The sequence below is a fragment of the Gymnogyps californianus genome, chromosome 5 (genome assembly GCF_018139145.2).
Source record: "Gymnogyps californianus isolate 813 chromosome 5, ASM1813914v2, whole genome shotgun sequence".
Taxonomy (NCBI): domain Eukaryota; kingdom Metazoa; phylum Chordata; class Aves; order Accipitriformes; family Cathartidae; genus Gymnogyps; species Gymnogyps californianus.
This window is the reverse complement of record NC_059475.1, coordinates 37394192-37414331: the sequence shown is the minus strand read 5'-3', so window position 1 is coordinate 37414331 and position 20140 is coordinate 37394192. Positions and strand designations below refer to the sequence as shown.

The following is a 20140-nucleotide window of genomic DNA, read 5'->3' as shown; positions in this document are numbered from 1 at the left end:
TCCAGTGCACACTCCAGGATATCCAGTAGCCTGATTGATAGTGACAGTCTCATTGCTTTATGCTGGAGAATTCTTGAACTTCAGTCCCCTGCTTTATCCTTCTCATCTGAATAGGATATTTAAGCAAGTGTTGCTGTCCATCCAAACTGGCAAAATGGTTTCAGGTCAGGATGTGGTGCTGAAGAGGACTTTATTTTGGGGTGAATGTCCTCTGTTTGCATATCTGTATCTAGGCCTGCGAGGTCTTGGAAGCATTTGATAGCATTGATTCCCAGATACCTCCAGAAGCTTCAACACTGAATAAAAATGTCCTAATATAGCACACATTCTTCTTCCACAGAAAGCAGAAAGTTGTCGAGTGTTTCTTTGAGTAAGACCCATGTGATAGCATAGGTATTCTCCGGTGTAATGCAGCCTGTCTGAAACTGTTTCAAAGACAACATAAAAACTATGACCAAAAGAGAGGTAATACTCACTTCTGTGACTGAATTAATATAAAGGGTCTTTTGGAGTTCCTCGTTGTTAATTGAGGACCCAGACAGCAATAAGGACACCATGTATCTCAATTTCCATTTGTGGTTGGCTAAGAGATGGTAGAACTTCTTATCAGTCCACTATTGATACCGGTAACGTCCAGTTCTTTATTGCACTTCTGTGGAATGCAGATGCGCATTATGAGGCTACAACTGGTGCAGAGTACAATAACTAATAGCCAGAGAGTGAGTGTAGGTTCCTACAGATGAAAAGGCTATTAAACATTAGCCATTTCCAGCATTAATATAAAATGCATGTTGTCAGTGCAGCTGTCCTTCAGTTTTAAACACAGCTGGGCAATGTGTCTTCCTAGTCAAGCACATTATCTTGGATACACAATATAAAAAGATAAAAATAACTCATAAGCTAGATTTCTGGTTCTTACTGAGCTTAAAAAGGAAGATTTGCTTTGACCAGTTGGCAGGTATTCCAATAGGCCAAGCAAGTTCCATTCCAAATACAGTGTTTAATGACCTCATTGCAATGAGTTATCTGACACAGGAATATGTTTTCCTTTATCCTATTATTAGAAAGAGGAGAATTTAATTATTGACCAAAAAGAGAAGCTGGACTACATTTTTTATCTCATTTGTATTGTGTTCCTTTGACATCAGTGGTCTGAGAGAGAAAAAGGAAAATGGTCCTTTATGGAATAAATGCATGGTTTCAGTCTAAATACTTTGCTAGCCATAGATATCTGTTTCGTATGTCCTCTAAGTGCAGAGCATTTTTTTCCAAACAAATCCCAATGGTTGCCCAACAACTATTATCCACAAGCTTCCTGCTTACACTTTTTGTTTTAATTTACAATTTAGACACAGACCTCGCCAGTGACAGGCGATCATTCTTACATGTTATTATTTTTGTGGTTTTGAGGTTTCTGGATAGAGAATTTTGTCCATTTATCTGGGTGTAGATGCTTGCCATTCTAACATTTTAAATCTCAATAATTTAAAATATTATTCAAATATTTCAGCTACTGTGTAGAAATTAATATATTTCTATGTAGACAAGTTTGGGTTGGTCAACATATATCACATGTTGATTGTTTGCTTTAGTTTATTTTGTAATTCTCAGCTCTATCAAGGAGATATCTCTCTCAATGGAACTTTGCATTAGCGGATCAGGATGTTTACTGAAATAACTAGTTAAAATTATTAAAATATGCAGTGGAAAGCAACGTGCTTAGTTTAATGTGCTTCTGAATATTAAATGCAAGTAAAATGGTATATAGACATGGAGCCATTTGTTATATTTTAGTATATGAAGCAATAGCTGTGTAAACCTTAACCTCGTAATTTTGCAAGTTCCACTTTATCATGTAGCTGTAAAAGGTAATCAAAATAAATCATGGAAGATGAAGAAATATTTTCTAGGGCTTTCTGTATGCTTTCAGAAGTGGTGCTTGATCCATGAAATTTTAGTAAGCATATTAAATAATACAATATGATGTGCAACGTGTCAGGTCTGATAAATTATTTTGTATAGGACATTTATACAACATATGGTGAGCTGCTATGTGAACAGCTTAATGACTAAATTATGTTAATCTTTCTTGCCATATTTACTTTTCATTTAAAAAAACGGCGTTTTCAAATTTTTATTTTACTTTTTTGATCACGGGTAGATATAAGAAAGGTGTAGGTCATCTCCGAGAAGCCGTGACAGTGATCCAAGGTTCCTCAGCTGTGCAGTGTACATAACACAGATGTTGGGAGAGTCATCTGTCAGCTATGCCTCTCCTATGGAGTTAAAGTTCTAGGGGGAAAAGAATTCGACACAGTGCTGTCACTGTTACATTTTCACAATAGAAGAGCATGCAAATATTCAGCCTCCTGCTTAGCAGTAGTGCCCTGTCTAATGTCTCTGCTGGTTAGAATAAAAAAATAGTGGGTGCATCTAGGGCTCATAGATCTGACAAAGGTCATGCTATGCTGGGCATTTGAATTGGAAATTGTCTGGACTTAGATTTTATAAAGCTCCCACTGTTGTCGGGGAAAATTTCAGCAGGGTTTTGTCCCTAGAGAGGCCTCTTAGGCCCTTTTCTGTCCTATGAATGAATTTAGATGTGAGGGTTTCTCCTGCCTTAAAACTGTTAAGTTCATTTTGCATACATCCCCAGAGAGAAAAACTGGCAGATGCTTTTGTCTTGGAAGTGTTTAAAAGAAAACTGCAGAACAGGAACAAGGGAGAGAAGGGGCCCTGTGTGGAGTCCCAGAACATTTTGGAAATGGCCAATATGCAGTTTTCATCAGTACTAAGGCGGGGCGCAATATGGTGCCTGTAGCTCACTAGGGAATATGAATGTTGATTAAGCATACTCCCAGGCTTTGAAATCCTGAAAGCAGTGTCAGAATAATGGATGTTGAGCAAATGTCAAGCATTTGTTAATTTCTCTGTTATTTGGAGTTTATCTACCATGATCAATCAAATAAACTAGTGCTTCTCTGTTGTGGCATGTGTCATTGATATGGTGATTAGGTGGCTAGAGAGGCCTTCTGCCTTTTTTTTTTTTTTTTTTTTTTTTTTTAAATCCAGGTAACAGATTACATATGAACAGCCATAACTTTAAGTTAAAGATTTGTTTGCAGTTGGTTTAGTGGAAAGTGGTGCATTAACAAAATACTTTGGGGTACTGAGAGAAAAAAGTATTTGCATATCTGCTGTGCTAAAAACTATATTCATGCCATTTTTTCTGTTCTTGGGCTTAAAGCTTTACTGTTGTGGGGAAGGAGAAATTACTTCTAAATGAAAGCTGATAGAAGAAACTTTTACTTATTCTTAAAAGAAGTTTGAAAACAAAGGATATCCACCGCAAATTAGTATTAATTTATGACTTAGCCCTCTTTTTCCCTCTAAATCTTTAGGTTTCTATAAACTATGTCTCAACATCCCTATTTTTTGTTGGGAAACGTGTTCAGATGCCCTTTAGTTAAAAGTGGAGGGGGTGACTCTGACTCTTTCATAAGAATACACACTCTTTTGTAAGAATGTGTCAGAGAAGTTGTTAGTTACTGACTAACATGCAGAAATGTAAACAGTCCACAGAATATTTTTTCCTCCAACTTCTCAGTTTCTACTGTCTTCTGATGTCCTAGTTCTGCTAATTAGCCACTGTTAGAAGTTAGGTAACATACAAAGACCTGATATTTAAATGTGAAGAACAAATAAAAAATAATGTGATTGTGAAAAAGGCACTGTGGCCTTTGCTGCTTTACTATAATATATAAAGACTTTAAAATGGGAAAGGATAGGGTTGGGATGTTTTGTGTGAGGCCTTTTTGAAAGCTGCCTGAATGATGTTAACAGTCAAATTTTACTGAATTCCAGTGAAGTTTAGTTACACCCTTCTCATGGTTTGTTTGTTTGGGTTTTTTTTTGCAAAGTCTAGTCCTTATGTGCTTAATGTAAAGATGGCAATGTATATTTTTATTATATTTTTGACAACTCCCAGAAATTTAAGAAGTGTCAGTGAGTCATGCCATATGACTTGATGCATGTTGAGGTCATCTGCAGTTTATATTAACATAGAACAAATGTTTGATGTTGAACTAGTTTTCCTTCTTCCTTGGCTTCCACATTTATTTACCAAGGCCTCCAGGCCCATTCTACACAGACTGGTCAAATTTTGGTGCTTATTGAAGGTGATGCTATACGGTGAACCTATTGACTGTTTACATCAGAGATGATTCTGTTCAGTTAGTGCATGGAATAAGAGTTCTCCTGGAACCCAATGTTTTCTGCGGCACCGCAGGAAGCAAGGCATATAGTCATTGTGTGGATTTTCAGAGCAGTACAAAGAACACCAAAAAATAAATCCTCTGGAAAGAGGAGGAAGGGAAAGGAAGATCCTGTTGATAGGAGTGGAAAAGAAGGTTAGAGAAGTTTGAGATAGAATAATGTAATATTGTGATCACCTCTTGTCAGATGTTCCCTTCTGATTGGCTGCCAGTTGTAGGTAGACAGCTTTTTAAAAAAGAGTGCTGGAAGACCACTAGTAAAAAGGAACAGCTAAGTTTCCTTCTTAGTGCATTTCTGCCATCTTTCCAATGGGAAGCAGTGGAATTAAATTAGTTTATTCCCTCTATGGCACAGTAAGCTATACCCCTGGGACTGAAAGTAGACTTTGTAAATGTCTACATATATGGTACAATAACTTACAGATACAAGGCAAAGTACTGCACTGTTGGCTACGTAGATACACAAGGATTATTATCTTTTTTTTCTTTTGTTTTGTTTTCTAGTTATGAGTAGCTTTAAAATTATAAACTTTTAAATGATAAGCACTGTTTAGGGCTTAAGACTAAAAATCTCAAGAGGACTAGCTATAAATGGATTCATTTCTTGCCTTAAATCTGTATCATTCCCAAAACTGGAATTTACTTAAAACTACTCTTCTGTATCATCCATGTTTGATAGAGCGAAAATTCTTTAAATTATATCCTATATGGGAAACATTAATACGATCCTGACTTGTTTAAGGAATTAACGATTTTGATTGGATTACTGGAAGCTTTTTTGACTTAAGGTGTTCACTTTTTACCCTGGAGATAGGTATGCAACAGTATGTGTGCTTGACATGTGATGCATGCAAATGCTAAATACAGTAGCAGCATGAGGCAAGTGTCATTAACAGTAATTTATGTAATGAAAGCCACCTGGCTGTCTTCGTAATTAATTGCTTGTAAATAATAAATTTAAATATAATTTATAGTTTTCTAAATTTGATTATATATTTTTAGGAGCAAATTGTTTAAGGGTGTTTGGGGATTTATTTAGTTTCAAATTGGCACAGATATGCTTTTTACGTACAGACTAATTTTTTAACGTGAAATGAACAGTCTAATTAGCTTCAAATTGCCATTCATGCATAAAAATAGTTTTCTAAAATTAAATTTAAACATCTAGTTTATACAGGACAGTATAGGTTTGAAGAAAGAAAGTGTAAAGTAGAATGATTTTCCCCTTTCTCCACAATCAGGAAATTAAGGTTGGAGTCTGAAAAACTTCTCTTGACAAGGTATTCTATAATCCAGTTCTTTTCCTGGGGGGAAGGGAAAGTAGTACGATAGCGTTATCCAAACAAAATGAGGTTGATGAACACAAAATGAATATATCAACTATTTCTTTCCAGTAATAGCCTACTAAGTTAATGTTTTTTCAATGTATGGACATTGGCCCTGTCAAGAGGGCAGATAGGAAAGGTGAGGGATAAATCCCTGGTTTAAATGGTAGCCTCTTTGCCTTAGCTGCTTGTTGAGGTCCATTGCCGTTGCAGCCTAGGAGCATCTTTCTTTGCACAACCGTCATCAGATAACTACAGCTTTTGTGTATTTTTGTCTAATGGTTCAACGTTTAGGTTGTGGTACTAAGAGAAAGAGTTCAAACTTGCAAACATGTTTTCTGTATAATCTTAACTGAAGTAGGTTGAAATAGAGTGTGGATGATGTACAGTTAAGTGCAAACAAGGAATTTGCAGAGGTTTTGCTTTTTTCTGTCAGTCTCTGGTATGCTGCTCTATGCCTCTACTTTAAGATGTGTTCACTGATTCTTTCCTGGATATTAAGAAACTTTTCTTCATGCTAAGTAACTTGGAGTAGTTGAGGACAAGGACATAGCAAATCATCTGCTTACGTTAGTCTCAAGCTTTGCTTTTTTTTATTTAATTTCCTGAGAAATTTTGTTGGTAGAGTTAAAAGGAGAATTTTAGAGAATACCAGAGGATGGAGATGTGGAGGACAAGTACTATGTTTATCAAGGTGTATGTGGGAGGCAAACCCTATTTGACACCTATCAGTTTCTTTTGTCAATGGACTCCCTGACTAGATGATCAAAGGGTACCAGAGAAGTTCTGGTATGTGTAAGGTGAAAAGATTCGATAGTCATTGAAGCCTGATGTCAGAATATTTGAGAGTTTTAATTTCATGTTTTAGCACTGACATTGTATTTTTTAAGCCTGTGTTGTGAATATATTTTGGTTCTGTATTGCATCTGAAAATATTTTTCAGCTTGAAAATTGAACCTTACAAAATAGTTTTATGTTTTTATGGAAGAGACTCTACTTGAAACATTAGTGAAACAGTATTTACTTACAAAGGTCTCTGTATGGGTTTGGCATTTAAGTAGGTTTCAAACATTCATGCAAGAAGCACTGTGCTGTTTAACTCTGGAAATAAAAAATACCAGAGCAATATCTTGGGCAAATTACTATCTATTTTCTGTACTTGCTTACTAAGATAAAAAGACCAAAAAGTAGTTTCTTTTCATTTGGTAATACCACTCTTCTGTTCCTGTGTTTTCAGAGTTCCATTTTTAACCATAATATCTGCCAGTGTTTTTCCACTGTTACAGCATAATGTTGTTCTTCTCATCATAAGCATACATATGTGAATGGAAAAATAGCATCTTTATCCTGATTTCTCTTTTCATTTGGGGGGCTTGATCAGAAATACTTTGTAATCATTTGAATATGGCATATTTTGAGTCACACTTGTATTACTGCTGTTGAAAGTTAGGGTTTTATGTTGTGGGTGAAAGAAGGTGGAATTTATCTTTGTGAAGAGCTAGCATTATTTTGTGATCATTGCCTGTATTGATAATTTGTATTTACCTGTGCATTTTATTTTTTTCACGTCTGATACAGATTGTTCATAGTCTGCAGTTGTTTTAAAATATATTGGCCATTACAACAGACACCAAAAAATGAGGTGTCTACAGGAAGAATTGGTGCCCTGTTCTTAAAGGAACTTCTAAGTCTTTCTAAATGAAAAATCATTCAAACAGTATCTAATACTGGCAATTTTCGTCTGTCTGCTGCTAGAACTTATTGGCCAACTAGGTCAGACATTATTAAAGTTCAAGTGGCCCAATGGGAAAAGTAATGGCCTTATGCTACTATGAATTTTAAATGCTGCCATTTCTATGTATTGCACCATCATCTGTTCTCGCACATCACTAAATTGTATAGAAGTTGTGGGACCAACCAGTGTCAAGGTCATAGAAGTGATGACTCTTCTCAAGTAGCCTTCTTGGAGCTTTGTCATACAGTTATTCTCATAACCCTGGCTATAGGCATCAAAGTTGTATGCACATGCCTGCATTTAACCTTTTTATTATCATTGGATAGTGTAAGCCTGCAATGCAGGATGTCTTTTTCCTCGGACTCTTTACTTTTGGTTTTTATTTTTGATCCTACCAAAGGTATGAAATTGACTTTGATGCAAAGACAATTTTTAGTAAGTGATTCTATTTAAATCTTTTGAGTTGAGCCGTTGTACAGTTTATTGAGCTGGATATCGGAGAATTTAAAAATTGATTAGTGCTATAGTTCTCCAGATGAACTTGAATTTTATCTTTATTTTAAATGTGATGGTACTAAGTCTGAAATGAGCATATCAGCAGGTACTTCTTGTCATATATATATATTTTTATTGAATTTTTATAGTATTAATATATTTGTAATGGGAGTATTTCCCCAACAGCACTGTATTGGCTTTGTAGTTCCCAAAGTAGCAGCTACTGATAATGTTTCATTGTACGGAGGGCTTCTTATGCAGAGATAATAAAACTGGTTTTGTATCCCAGACTTGAACTGGTGTAGCTGGAAAGCTGTAACATTGGAAGACAGCCACTTTACAGAAGTTACCGTGTTGTAACTAAAGACTTAGGTACTGTTATGTCGCTTAGTTACTCCAATTCAAACTCATATATTGATTTAAACACATATATTGACACACACACACACATGTATATAGACACATGTATTGATTTAGCTTAAATTGGTAATTCAGTGACTTCTGATAAATCAATGTTAGATTTGTGAATGATAAAGTACAGATGTGTACAGAGATAATGATCTGCTTTTTGAGAATTTTCATTCAGAGAAGGGACCACAAGCATATTAAAACCTTAGGAAAGATTTTAATATTAAAAGCTGTAGTGAAGAGAGGTTAAAGCCATAACTGTTCTAGAGGTCAGTGAGTCTCCCTCCCTCGTTCCATGTTATTCAGAGCTTGGATGCATATCAGCCTAGCGGTTCTCAAGCTTTGGTAGGCCTTTGTTATTCCTGAGCCTTCCTGGATCCTCATATGGAACCATTCAGACTGCTAAGAAGCCTTTTTCCCCGTCCTGACAATCCTGACATGTAGAAGAAATTCTGAGAATCCACTAGTTGTCACCTCCTCTCAGGTAGGAGGTTCACCATCAGACTGGCTTTAGTTGATTCACAGAGTTATACCTGTGGTACTTGTTAGCCTACATCCTGCAGTTCTGGGAAGCCACGGAGGCTTTACGCATCCGTGCATGTGTTACGTGTTTGAACCGATGCTGCTGGATCTATTTGAACAGAGTTCTATTGACAGAGTTTTTAGAAATAAGAGCGGACTGGTTAGCATGTGATAAGCAGTATAGAAACATTGCTTTCTTTAGGAGTCCCTGTTCCAAAGCATTTGCAGTACAGAAGATGAGAATTAAAAGGCTGTTTGGGTTTCTTTCATGTCTTTGATAATGTAACAGGAAAAATATATTTTAGACACACATTCTGGAATTTCAGGATAGCTGTGAGGAGGATTCCCCTTCCACCCCCAGTCATTTAAATTCGTCAAATATATTTATTTCTTTCATCACATAGATTCTAGCCCTAAGTTGTATGCATTACTTTTATTTTAAAGCTCAATATTGCATTAGTAAAAATATTTTAAAACATTATATGTGGAAAGGGGAAGTTCTTTTCCAATTATTAGAAATGAGAGACTCTTGCTGTATGCTTCAGAACATTTCATGAAGATATATGACTAGCACTACATACTCACGCTGGAGACCGTGGAAGGAAAGAAACAATTTCTGCCCCTACCTGAATTCCTACAATACCTAAGTGCAGTGTTGTATGCACTTCCGAGAGAAGGTTTGACACTGCTGCTTTGGGATTTCACACATAACAGCTTCTGAATTTTGGAAACGCAGTTCCTGCCCCCACACTCAGTTTTTTAACCAATATATTTATCGTCTTAACAAAGTGGAATGTTCCATTTTGTGAAAGGGAAGCAATGAAGCAATGTTCTTTGTCTGTTTCATTTGTTTAGAAAAAAAATCAAGGCTATTCTATATATATAATGTATATTTGTCTCATGATGGACTTTGCTTTCCCCCTGCTTGTCTCCACTTGTGTGAATAGTTACTGGATTAAATACTGCAGTTCATATTTACTCTTGATTTTTTTTTTTTTTTTTGGTACAGATCTCTCTAGATACTCTTCCTTTGTTCCATGGTAAAATACATGAAACGTAAAGCTGAATTTTTAGTCTTTCTGTTTTAGGCAAAAAGTGTGGAGTTAAAGATGAGGGAAAGGAAACTAATTTTAAAATGAATAGATGAAACAAGTGGAAACTTGGTTTTGTTCCTAAAATTTTATGTTTTCAGTAATTTCAGAAAATAAAGTAGAAAAGTGTAAGTTTTATCTTATCCCTAAAGAATTAATTATTTGCAAGGGCTGATAATATTTGCAGGAGTTGTCATGTTTGGATTTTCTCCTGGTGAAGCTGTAGTAAATAGCAAATATTAAGTTGGACAGCACCCCAAATCTTGGCTAGATCTGCAAGCCTGCTTTGTTGAGAAGATGATCTGATCCAATTAAATTCTTTTCGTCCTTACTAGCTGCTTCTTGGCCAGAGTTTTATATTAACTCTAGTTATGAAGCACTGATCTGCATCAGCATATTATCTGTTACTAGTTTATATATGAATAGTCATTGCAAAACAAAACATTTCTGAAATACTCTCCAGGGATGATAACATTCCTCCTCTACCAAATTCTGGGATTCATTAGAAGAGAATGGTCTAAATTTTATTCATAAATAACCAAAAGGCATATTCTTTTTCCAGCACCAGACTTGCAGTTGTCTTTTTAGCTTGACTGATCTCTAAGTTCTTAGAGATAATTCCTCTTACCTATTGTTCTGGTCTGACTTGGGCATCCCATTCTAAATGTGAATGAACTTTGATATCTGTAATACTTTTTTTTTTATGATAAGCAAATTGTTATATCTTTGTATCATTTGGAACCTAGAAATTACATTTCATTTTTTTTAAATAAAAGTTATTTTCTTTTAAAAAGAAATGGGCATTTTGCAGCAGATTTTAGATTTCACAGTTTTCTGCCTAAATCCAGTTATGTATTGACAAGAGCACAAAGTGCGTGAGGCATTCAGATGAAAGTATGCCACTGACATCAACACAGAGTAACAAAAGGTAAATTGGTTCATTATGGATGCTGGTGTACAAGAAAAAGAGGATATTTGAAGAGCGAGACTGGTTGCTTTGAACAGAGCTGTGGGAGTTAGGTCCATTACCATCTGGAATTGCAGAAAAAAATGTGTCCATGAAAGTGGCTGCTACAGAACTTAAGAGGAAAGTTTGCTTGTTTTCCTGGAAAATAGATTTAGTTCTACAAGATAGATAATTTATTAATTATTTAAACTAGGTAGTACTTAGAATTATGAGTTTGGGGTTTTTTGTTTGTTTCAGAAAATTGGCAAATCTGTACCTTGGCTCTACAGTTGGTTCTTGACAAAGGAGCTTGCTTGACACAAACATGTCTATATCCCTAGCCTTCCACTAAGCCATGAGGCTTACTATAAAGTTTATTCTGTACAAGGCAATAATGCAGCACTGAAATGTTATTTTGAATAGAAGATATTTTCAGTGTTACGTTTGTTTTCCTGGATATCTCAGCTATATTAATTTGTCTGCTCATTTGCTGCTTTGAAATCCTGTATAGAAGCACAAGAGGATGGATGGAGCCCTAGGAATTTGGCTGCTCCTGTAGAAGTGATGGTAACTTACATGGCAGCATCCCTGCTGTCAGTATCAGCAGTTGTGATCGTGCTGTCTTGCGATGGAAATGCATGTTCATGACTTCTGTCCCCTCTCCAAGTACACAGTACTGTCTTTTTCAGCGCTTTCCAAAACCATGATGTTTCAGTTTTCTGTCAATGGCATCTTGCAATAGATGATCCAGCTGTGTTTTGAGGATCTATTTCATTTTGCTAGGAAGTTATGGCAATGGAATTGTGGCAAGGAAACACTGAGTGGCAGGTAATTGATTTTAGTGTTTAAGAGGGGAACTGTGTTAACCAGAAGAAACGTAGAAGCAGCCATGTGAATATATAAATCCACTTCTCCTGGGGAAGGAGAAAGATCTTCTGGTAGTAAGGCTTGAAATTCTTTGAATGGTACTATTGAAATAGTTCTCTTTGTCACAGTCATAATGTTTTTGTACTGCAATCCAGTATATATCCAACTTTTTCAGTTATTGGACTGAATTTTTTAGTGTTCGTGGTAAGTCCTAGATGATCTGAACAGTTAGAAGCATAGAAGAGAAGTGTCAGACTAAACTGAAGTAGAAAGGCAAAATCCAAGGACACCAAGGGAACAAATAAAAAGGACAAGAGTCAGGAGTGTGAAGAGAGGGGTATCTTAATTCTTTTTGATGTGTCAGTGGATATAATAGGATAATTGTACAATAAGTACAATCATACTGGGAATAGCCTGAACATACAAAAATTGGTATGTCAGTGGGAGAGAACTCAAACCAGAAATTCAGTTAAATGCTGTCCTGTTTTGGTTTTTTCCACATCTTTTCTCTAAAGTCGGTTCTACCATTACAACTATGTAAATCTGCCAGATAATGATAGTTAGGTGGAGAGCCATTAGGGAGCCATATGTATCCAACTTATTTATAGCCTGCAGGGTTTTTTTAAATAAATCATCTTGAAATACCTTAGCTTTGCATATGTATATAGCCTGTGTAAGTGTATAATCTTAATTTCTTCCCTTTTTTCACCTTCTAATGATTACATGTGCATGTTGAAGGTTGCCATAATTGGATGGTGCACCTTTTGGGAAGGCATTGTGGTACATATCTCCTGGCCTCTGTGTCAAATGATGTATATTTAAAAATATTTAAATTCTTGGCTATAGTGTAGTTCATTTTTCTGTAATCCATGAATTTCAAAAATCTGTATATTAGTTTATGTTGGTATGATTTTTCTACAGTTTTAACATTCAGTCAGTGAGTACTCAGGGTGAACGTTCTCATGTGTAAAATACCGGAGATCAAGGCTCAACTTGCTGCTGTCACACAGATGTTGCGCTGGGCAGCCAAGCCCAAAATACACTGTTATGGCAAAGATGCTGGAAGCACAGATATGGATAAGAAAAACTAGTAAGTTCTTTATACAGCACTGCGTTAATCTAGTCGCTTTGCTCCTAAGGCTTCAACTGGTTGGTTTAGAAGTAACTTTTTATCTTGTGCTGCGTAGACATACATCTGTTTAAACCGGAACAAACCTCTTAGTCATTCTGTGCCTCAGTTTTCTCTTTTGAAAATGGGAGTAAGACTTCCTTATCTTAAATTAGTATTTCTGAGGTGTGAAAATTGCAAGGAGAAGGGCCATTTAAGTATGGAGAGAACATTTAAATTTAATGTACATATGATGTGATACAGGTGTTAAATTTACATACAAGAAATCTGGCAGAAGAGCAAGACTTTAGACATTGCTGAATCTTTGAACTACCTATGCTATGCCTTAGTAGGTAAGTTCACAAAAGGAAAAATGTTAATTATTCATAATGCTTTGCTGTACCATAAAACTCGATTTATTGAGACTATAATTTGTTCAAGTTGCATGTAGCAGGAAAATATATCAGGAGTAATTAATTGTATTCAGGATGTGATGAGGTAGATATATCCACAGAGGACAATTGAAAACAGTAGCGGTGTGGTATTGATTGCATTTCAGAGGGAAAAAAAAATCTTATCCCATTTCTAAATGTTAACAATTCAGAGAGAAAAATTCCCACTTGGGAAGAATGCTTTCCAGGTTGCTTCATTGCCAGGTGTTTGACATTGAGTGGAGCCTTAGATGAATGAAGCTTATGGCAGCTTTTGGAAATGACCGACTCCGGGGAATCTCGGCTTCCTGCTGTGAAAGTTTCTATTTTCAAAGCACATCAGTTTCAGTGGGAATGTTCCAGTGGTCCCATATGCTACTTCTGACAGAGGGGGAAGTTTTTAACCTGAATATGAGACAGCTACTGAAGAGGTTCCCTTGCTGCTAACAAAATGAATTTCAATATGTTGCCAATGAACAAGCGGCATGTTCCCAACTGCTGATGGAATTTAACTCCATCAATTATTAATGGAAATTTTGCTTTGTTTTCTTTTTTGCTTGTTCCCTTTTAACTCAGCTACCTGCTCCTGATAGGACTTTGTGGGTTCTGAAGCTGAAAAAGGAATCACCCAAACAATATGCTCGTTTGCTTTGAAACTCTTGCTATATTTTCCTCCCCTCCCTCATACGCTCTCTCCTTGACCTAGCAGCAGGAAGCCTTTGTCTGAGGTGTTCATCTGGAACAACTTTTCCACACTTGTTTTCATGTTCTGTTAGATTACAGGGCAGCAGGCCTACCTTTGAAGCTCCCTTCTCTTTTGTTTCTTTGCAGTGCACTCCAGTAATTAACTTTGTCCTTCTTTTATTTGTTCCAGTCAATCGCAGTCCACTCTGCTGAGCATCTTCTCCCAGGAGTACCAGGTTAGAAGTTTTCTCCTTTGTGAGGGTTGACAGGTGCCTAATTGAATGATGAATGTCCCTTTATTTCTTTGTAATTGAACTGCCAGCTTTCTGATTGGTTTGGAGGATGTTCCCTTTTCCACATCAAGCACCGCCTGAGTCTCAGTGGATGGCTGCCAAGCCTACCCATCCATCTGTCTAATAACATCTAGCCTTTGCTTATTTGGTGGACCTGTAATAAATTATGCTAAACCATTATTATTCTGACAATAATAATTTCCCTGTGTTGCGTGGTTCCATGTGCTAAATGTTTGCTGACTTGCACTGTCAGTGCTGCTTTCCATTGCTGACAGAGATGATGATAAATGACCATTGCCGGAGTGGCAGAAGGCAAGAGAGGCAGAAAATGGAGTCATTTATCATGAGATGACAGGTGTCAGTCAAGTGGCAAGTCTCTATGGAATTACTTTTTGTAGTTTTTCAAATAAGTTGTTTTTAAGCAATGTTCTTCCTGGTTAAAAATGCCAATTGAATTGTAAAACTAGAGTGCACCAGACTTAGATGGAATTGAATTGAGGGAAAATTAATACAAAGGTTGAAAGAGAGAACAAGTTTTTCTTTGCCCTCTGCAGCCTTCAGTAAACTTATTTAGATTCAATTATTGTGACCTTATTGGCTTTTACATATATGGTACATTGCAGTACAGTCTGAAGACGTTCAATTCAATAGGTAGATTGAATGTCATTTCTGTACAGAATCTAAAAACATAGTTCAGTTTATATATCAAAGTGTAGCCAAGGAACATGTGTTTGGGCAGTCATGATTTCTGTGTTTTGATCTATGACATATTTGTAAGACTCTGTTTTTTCATTTTTCTAGAAACAAATCAAAAGAACACATGCCAAGCATCACACTGCTGAAGCTATTGAAACTTACTACCAAAGGTATGACCTCCCCACCCCGGTTGAGAGTATCATCATAACTACTAATTGTTATGGCAATTATGGGTAAATTAGCTTATTAGCTTATGAAGCTAATTTTCTATAAAAATAAATTAAAAACTTGGGATGAGGAATACAGAACGGTTCATGTAAAAATGTTTTTCAGTGAAAATGCAGAGGTTTTTCAGCTTTTGGGTCAGTCTGATTAAGAAAGGATTTACTTCCTTGGCTCTAAGTCAGGATAAGCAAATATTTTTTACACTGTATGTGATAGCATTTATTATATATTGCCTATAGTTTGTCATTACAGGATTTCTGTGTCAAGCCTAATATTGATGATAACTTCCTTACAGCAAGGGAGCTTGTTCTGTTACAGTTGCTTTTACTTTTAAAACAACATTTGTGTTACATTACAAAAAGTTACATATTAAATTCATGTGTTGCCAGTTAAAGCACTAATTTTTAGATCACTCCTGTTTTATCAATAGAAGTGTCAGAAATAGCTGTTAAGGGAGGATGAAAAGCTTTATGTCATTTTACAATATTTTACAATTGTTTGCCTCTTAAGCTAATAGATTGTATTTGCTACACCTTATAGTTTGTCTGTTACTTCTGTAGGCTTTAGTAAAAATATTGCAATGATATAATTGGGGCATACTGATAACTGGTAAAGATAAGCAATTAAAATATTACTTTGTAGACTGACATATCTGAGGAGCTTGCATGGCAAGTGCGTTCATACTTGTGGTTATAGGTGTTTGATACTTATGCTTAATATTAATCTGTATGAATCAGGAAAATAAACAAAAAGCCTTCATTTGTAAACCATTAACTGTGCTTCCGCAGAGTCATATATTTAAAACCTAAGCACAGCCTGATTATATCAGACACTGGTTTAGAATATCTAGTGTGAATTGTGCTGTTTTGGGGGTTTGATTTTCTTTTGTTAGTAGTTGTATTGTTCTGTAAAAATTTGTACTGGATCAGATTGCACTTTTTCTAGTGTTGATTCTTGTTTAGGAAGAATATTGGCTTAAAATTTTGTTGTGTTAATAACTGTATACATACAATACTATTTTTAATTACTTTTCACTAGCACAGTTTCAGTGAAGTGCCCTGTGTTAATTGTAACTGCTGTGTAAATAACTCTTTTCTTAAAACATATGTAAATCATTTAAATCACTTTTACGATGTGTTACTAGTTCCAACAACTTAAACCTGAAACATGGGACCAAATTTTGCTTTATGCAAAGCAGCAGTTGTATTGGTGTCAGTAAGATTGTAGGTATGATTAAGTTTGGCTCACATCAGGTAGGAGAATTTGGTCTCCTGTCCCCTTCTGTACTGTCTGAAGTATGATAGCAGTACATAACTAATGCATTATGTATGAAGCTATATGGTGGTGGTAGGGAAAATCATTCTTTATGCTATTTCTGGGTATTTCATATTGCAAATGTATTAACATGGCCGAATAAAATGCACATGTTTTAAAATCAGAGATGTTCTGGTTAATAGTTAGAAAACTCATCTCAATCCTGTTTTAGTAGATTTACTGTGTGGTATGTTTCGTAAGCTATAGGGGCAGGCTACTTGAGTCAGAAGCCAGTTTGAAATGCTTCAAGCATAAACATGACAAACATGTCTTCTCTTTTACTCTTTTTGTAGCATCCATCTTACCGCTGTAAACCCCAGTCTGTGTGGTATGCTCCTTCCTGTTGCCACTGACATACAAGCAGATAATTGTGCTCCCATTGCTTTCCTAGGTCAGAAACTACCGATTTTTGAAGGCAGTCATTTCCAGTGGTCCCTATTGGGATATAGTAGAAGTACAGTTGAGTGGAGTAGTTTCTGCTGCTCTGTTGAGACTTACTAGTCTTAAATTTAGGCAAACACAAAGGCAAATTATGAGAAGGATCAGTAAGCTTTTCAGAACAGTACTGCCATCAGCGTGTGAGACCTGTTAGTCCATAATGGAATTGCCAGCAGCATTAGAAATACCTGACAGAAAATTACTCCGTTGTCAGCTGTAGCTTTGCTGTTCAATCAACTAGATGCATGTTTTAGAACATTAATCTCAACTAAATCTTCCTGGTTAGGTATTTTGTTTATGATCTCTCTTTTTTTTCTTCTGTTATAAATTTTCAATGTTTAAATATACACGTGGCATCTTGTTTTGTGTTTTTCTAAGTAGAATTGAAATAGGTTACAGCAAAAAGCTTTTATAATTTCCTTTATTCGTTAAGCATCAGAATAACTCGCAAACAAAAAACTCTCTAATCCTCTGTGAAAAGGTTTGTGTAAAGGTGTTACACCCATTCCACAGAAAGGTAAAATGATAAAGAATTTTAATGTCTGTAACTAATGAGCAGAACAGCGGCTTCTGATGGATAGATAATGATAGTGCTGGAAAGGCTGTGGCCTTCTAATGATGTCAGTAATGATGTGCTATACGAATACAGATAGGATAAAAGAGCAGGTTCAAATGTTGGTAACTATTGTTCTTTTCTGTATGGCTGCAAAGCACAAAGTGGCTTCCAATAATATAGCTTCTTCCCATCAACTCCTGAGAACAGGTTTCAGGCATTATTGAAATGTAAACATCAAACAGTGAAACTAACAGAAGTGAGGAAGGTGATACTGTGTGAAGCGATGGTCAGAAACATCACTGCGTATCCATATTGGTCTAATACCCTTAACCAGAAACATTAAGCCTTTGCCATTGATAGGATAATAGGACTTTCTATCACCCGTTATTGGATCCTAAATATTTCTGCTTTTGTTTTCTCTTTAGAATATTAATTTGTTTGTTAGACTCTGATTTCACTAAAGTAAGCCTTTAGTATTTAAACTACTGCCCAGTTGATAAAATCTGGATTGAATTTGAGAATTTCTGGTTTTGTGCATAGTAGTGAATCAAATAAGATATATAGTGCGACTTCATAGTTGAAGGTCATGCGGAACCCAAAATCTTTACTGTAAATAATAGAAGTTTATTTGTCTGTGATGCATCTTTAAGTAGTACAGATATAATTTATTTGTATGTCACTAAGCCAAAAATTTTTTTTAATTTCTTGATTTATTGTGGTTTTTACCAGTGACTTAATTGAGATTGATATATCTTGCAGATGAATAGGAGACAACCCTGGAGAGTTAGTGATTGTTTAAAATACTTATTTCTTAAAAGATTTCCCATTAAATACTCTGTACTGGGGTATTTTCCCCCAAATGAGAGAGATCCACAAGGGATACTGACATGTATAAACTGGCCTTTTCTTGCTACTGCAGAATTACCCGGCTTTGTCTTGTCTAGGTACCTGAATGGGGTGATGAAAAATGCAGCTGCCCCTGTATTACTGGAGCTGGCCAATGAGGTAATCATCTTTACTTTTTTTCTTTAATCTTCCAGTGTAAAACCTAAGGGGCATAGCTATAGTGACTTTAGTGAGAAATGTAATTAACCTAAAAAAATGGTTTCAAGGCACATTAGACATTTAAAATGGTTCCCCGGTCTGTTAGTAGTTACAATAATTAGACAAAAAGCCCCATTTATTAATAAATCAGTTAATGTAATTAGTCTCTTAACTTCAAGGCAAATGTGTAAGAAACTCTGAATTTGTATTTTGCTGGAAATTTCAGACAGACCATAGGTCTTTAATGCACAAACTTACTAAAAATTCCCACATTGATTAAATGGAGTTGCATCAGTTTTACTTATATTTGATTCCTTGTTTTTAATAACAAAACCCATCTAAGATTTTATTACTTTTTTTAATAATAGAAAGGGTTAAAACAGTTAATTTTCCTGGCTCCGTTTATTTCTGTTCATACGGATTAGAGGATGGCTAATGAAAACTGCTTAATATAAAGCAATTAAGCAGAATAAATTCCTCAGTATAGCCATTTCCTAGAAAAGCTGGTATATGAAAAGTTCAGTACGGTTGCCATTGAAGTCTTGACAAATGTATTGATGCTGTTTATTAACTAGAATATGAATCCGCCTTGGGATGCAAGGTGTTCTTTGCATTAAAAACTGCTATCTAAAGCACTACCTTAAAGAAGATGTAAAAAGTTTGAAAGAGTGACACTGAGCCTCCTAGAAAAAAAATTGATGAAATATCTACCCCTTAAACTCTAAAATATTTATTTACAATAATAATAACAATACAATAGCTGATACTCCTTGGAACTGCTTATGCAACCCTCAAAGGGATAGAATAAAATGTATGCTGTTTTGTGTTGCATTTTAATAGAAAATGTAAGAAGGAGGCAGAAAATGAGTGTTTGCATTAAAAATTATATGGCACTACGAACATTAAGTGTTGCAATAGCAGCAAGTTCTACATGTTACATTAGTAAGAAAGAATGGTTTCTCTCATGTACATTGCTGCAGCCAGCAAATGAGCGATTACCTATCAATTACTAGAAGGTTTTAATGGTCTGTGAAGTGTCCACATATCCTGATCATACAGTTAGCATAGAGTAAAGGATTTATTTCATATTAGTGGTAATGTGTAGCTTCTTACCGTTTCTGGAAGAGACAAGTCTTAAAGTACTGAGAATAGAATGTACTTTACATACATAAGTACAATCTTATTAAGAATTTAGGTAAACAACCTGATTCATGATATATCACACCCATATTATATGAGAACTGTCATAAAAATATTTCAAGCACAAAGTAATATATCTGTTACTGGTTCTTTGTATATTTTTTCCCATTGATTTAGAGATGATGCATATAATTTCTGACTCTAGTGAGCATATCTTTGTTTATATTATACTAATGCATTTTTGCAATTCAGATCAAAGATATCTGCAGTTCAGAAATAAATAAAAATTAAATCTAAGAGAAAGGGGAGATATACAAAGAACTTATCTGCTTCTGATTTTGTAGTAGCAGGTATATAAGAAAGGCAATGCATTTTGTGACTGCTGCCTAATGCATTAGGGAAATGTGGCAATAACCAGCACCAGATTACTGCTTCCAAACAATCAAGCTGCCATTTTTATATGATAGTTAATATTTAAATGACATACTCTTGCATCTGCTGACAATTGATGTAATGGTAATACTTTATGAGTCAATATATATTTAATC

General features: G+C 35.6%; 1 protein-coding gene across 1 annotated transcript in view; it reads left to right on the top strand.

The window, feature by feature from the left end:
• CDIN1 (CDAN1 interacting nuclease 1) overlaps positions 1-20140 on the top strand; it is a 131298-nt gene that overhangs the window by 12117 nt on the left and 99041 nt on the right. The window contains exons 2-4 of the mRNA XM_050898187.1: positions 14077-14122; positions 14981-15045; positions 18353-18413. Of these exons, the coding sequence (XP_050754144.1) occupies positions 14077-14122; positions 14981-15045; positions 18353-18413 (172 nt within the window). The remainder of the gene's footprint in view (positions 1-14076; positions 14123-14980; positions 15046-18352; positions 18414-20140) is intronic.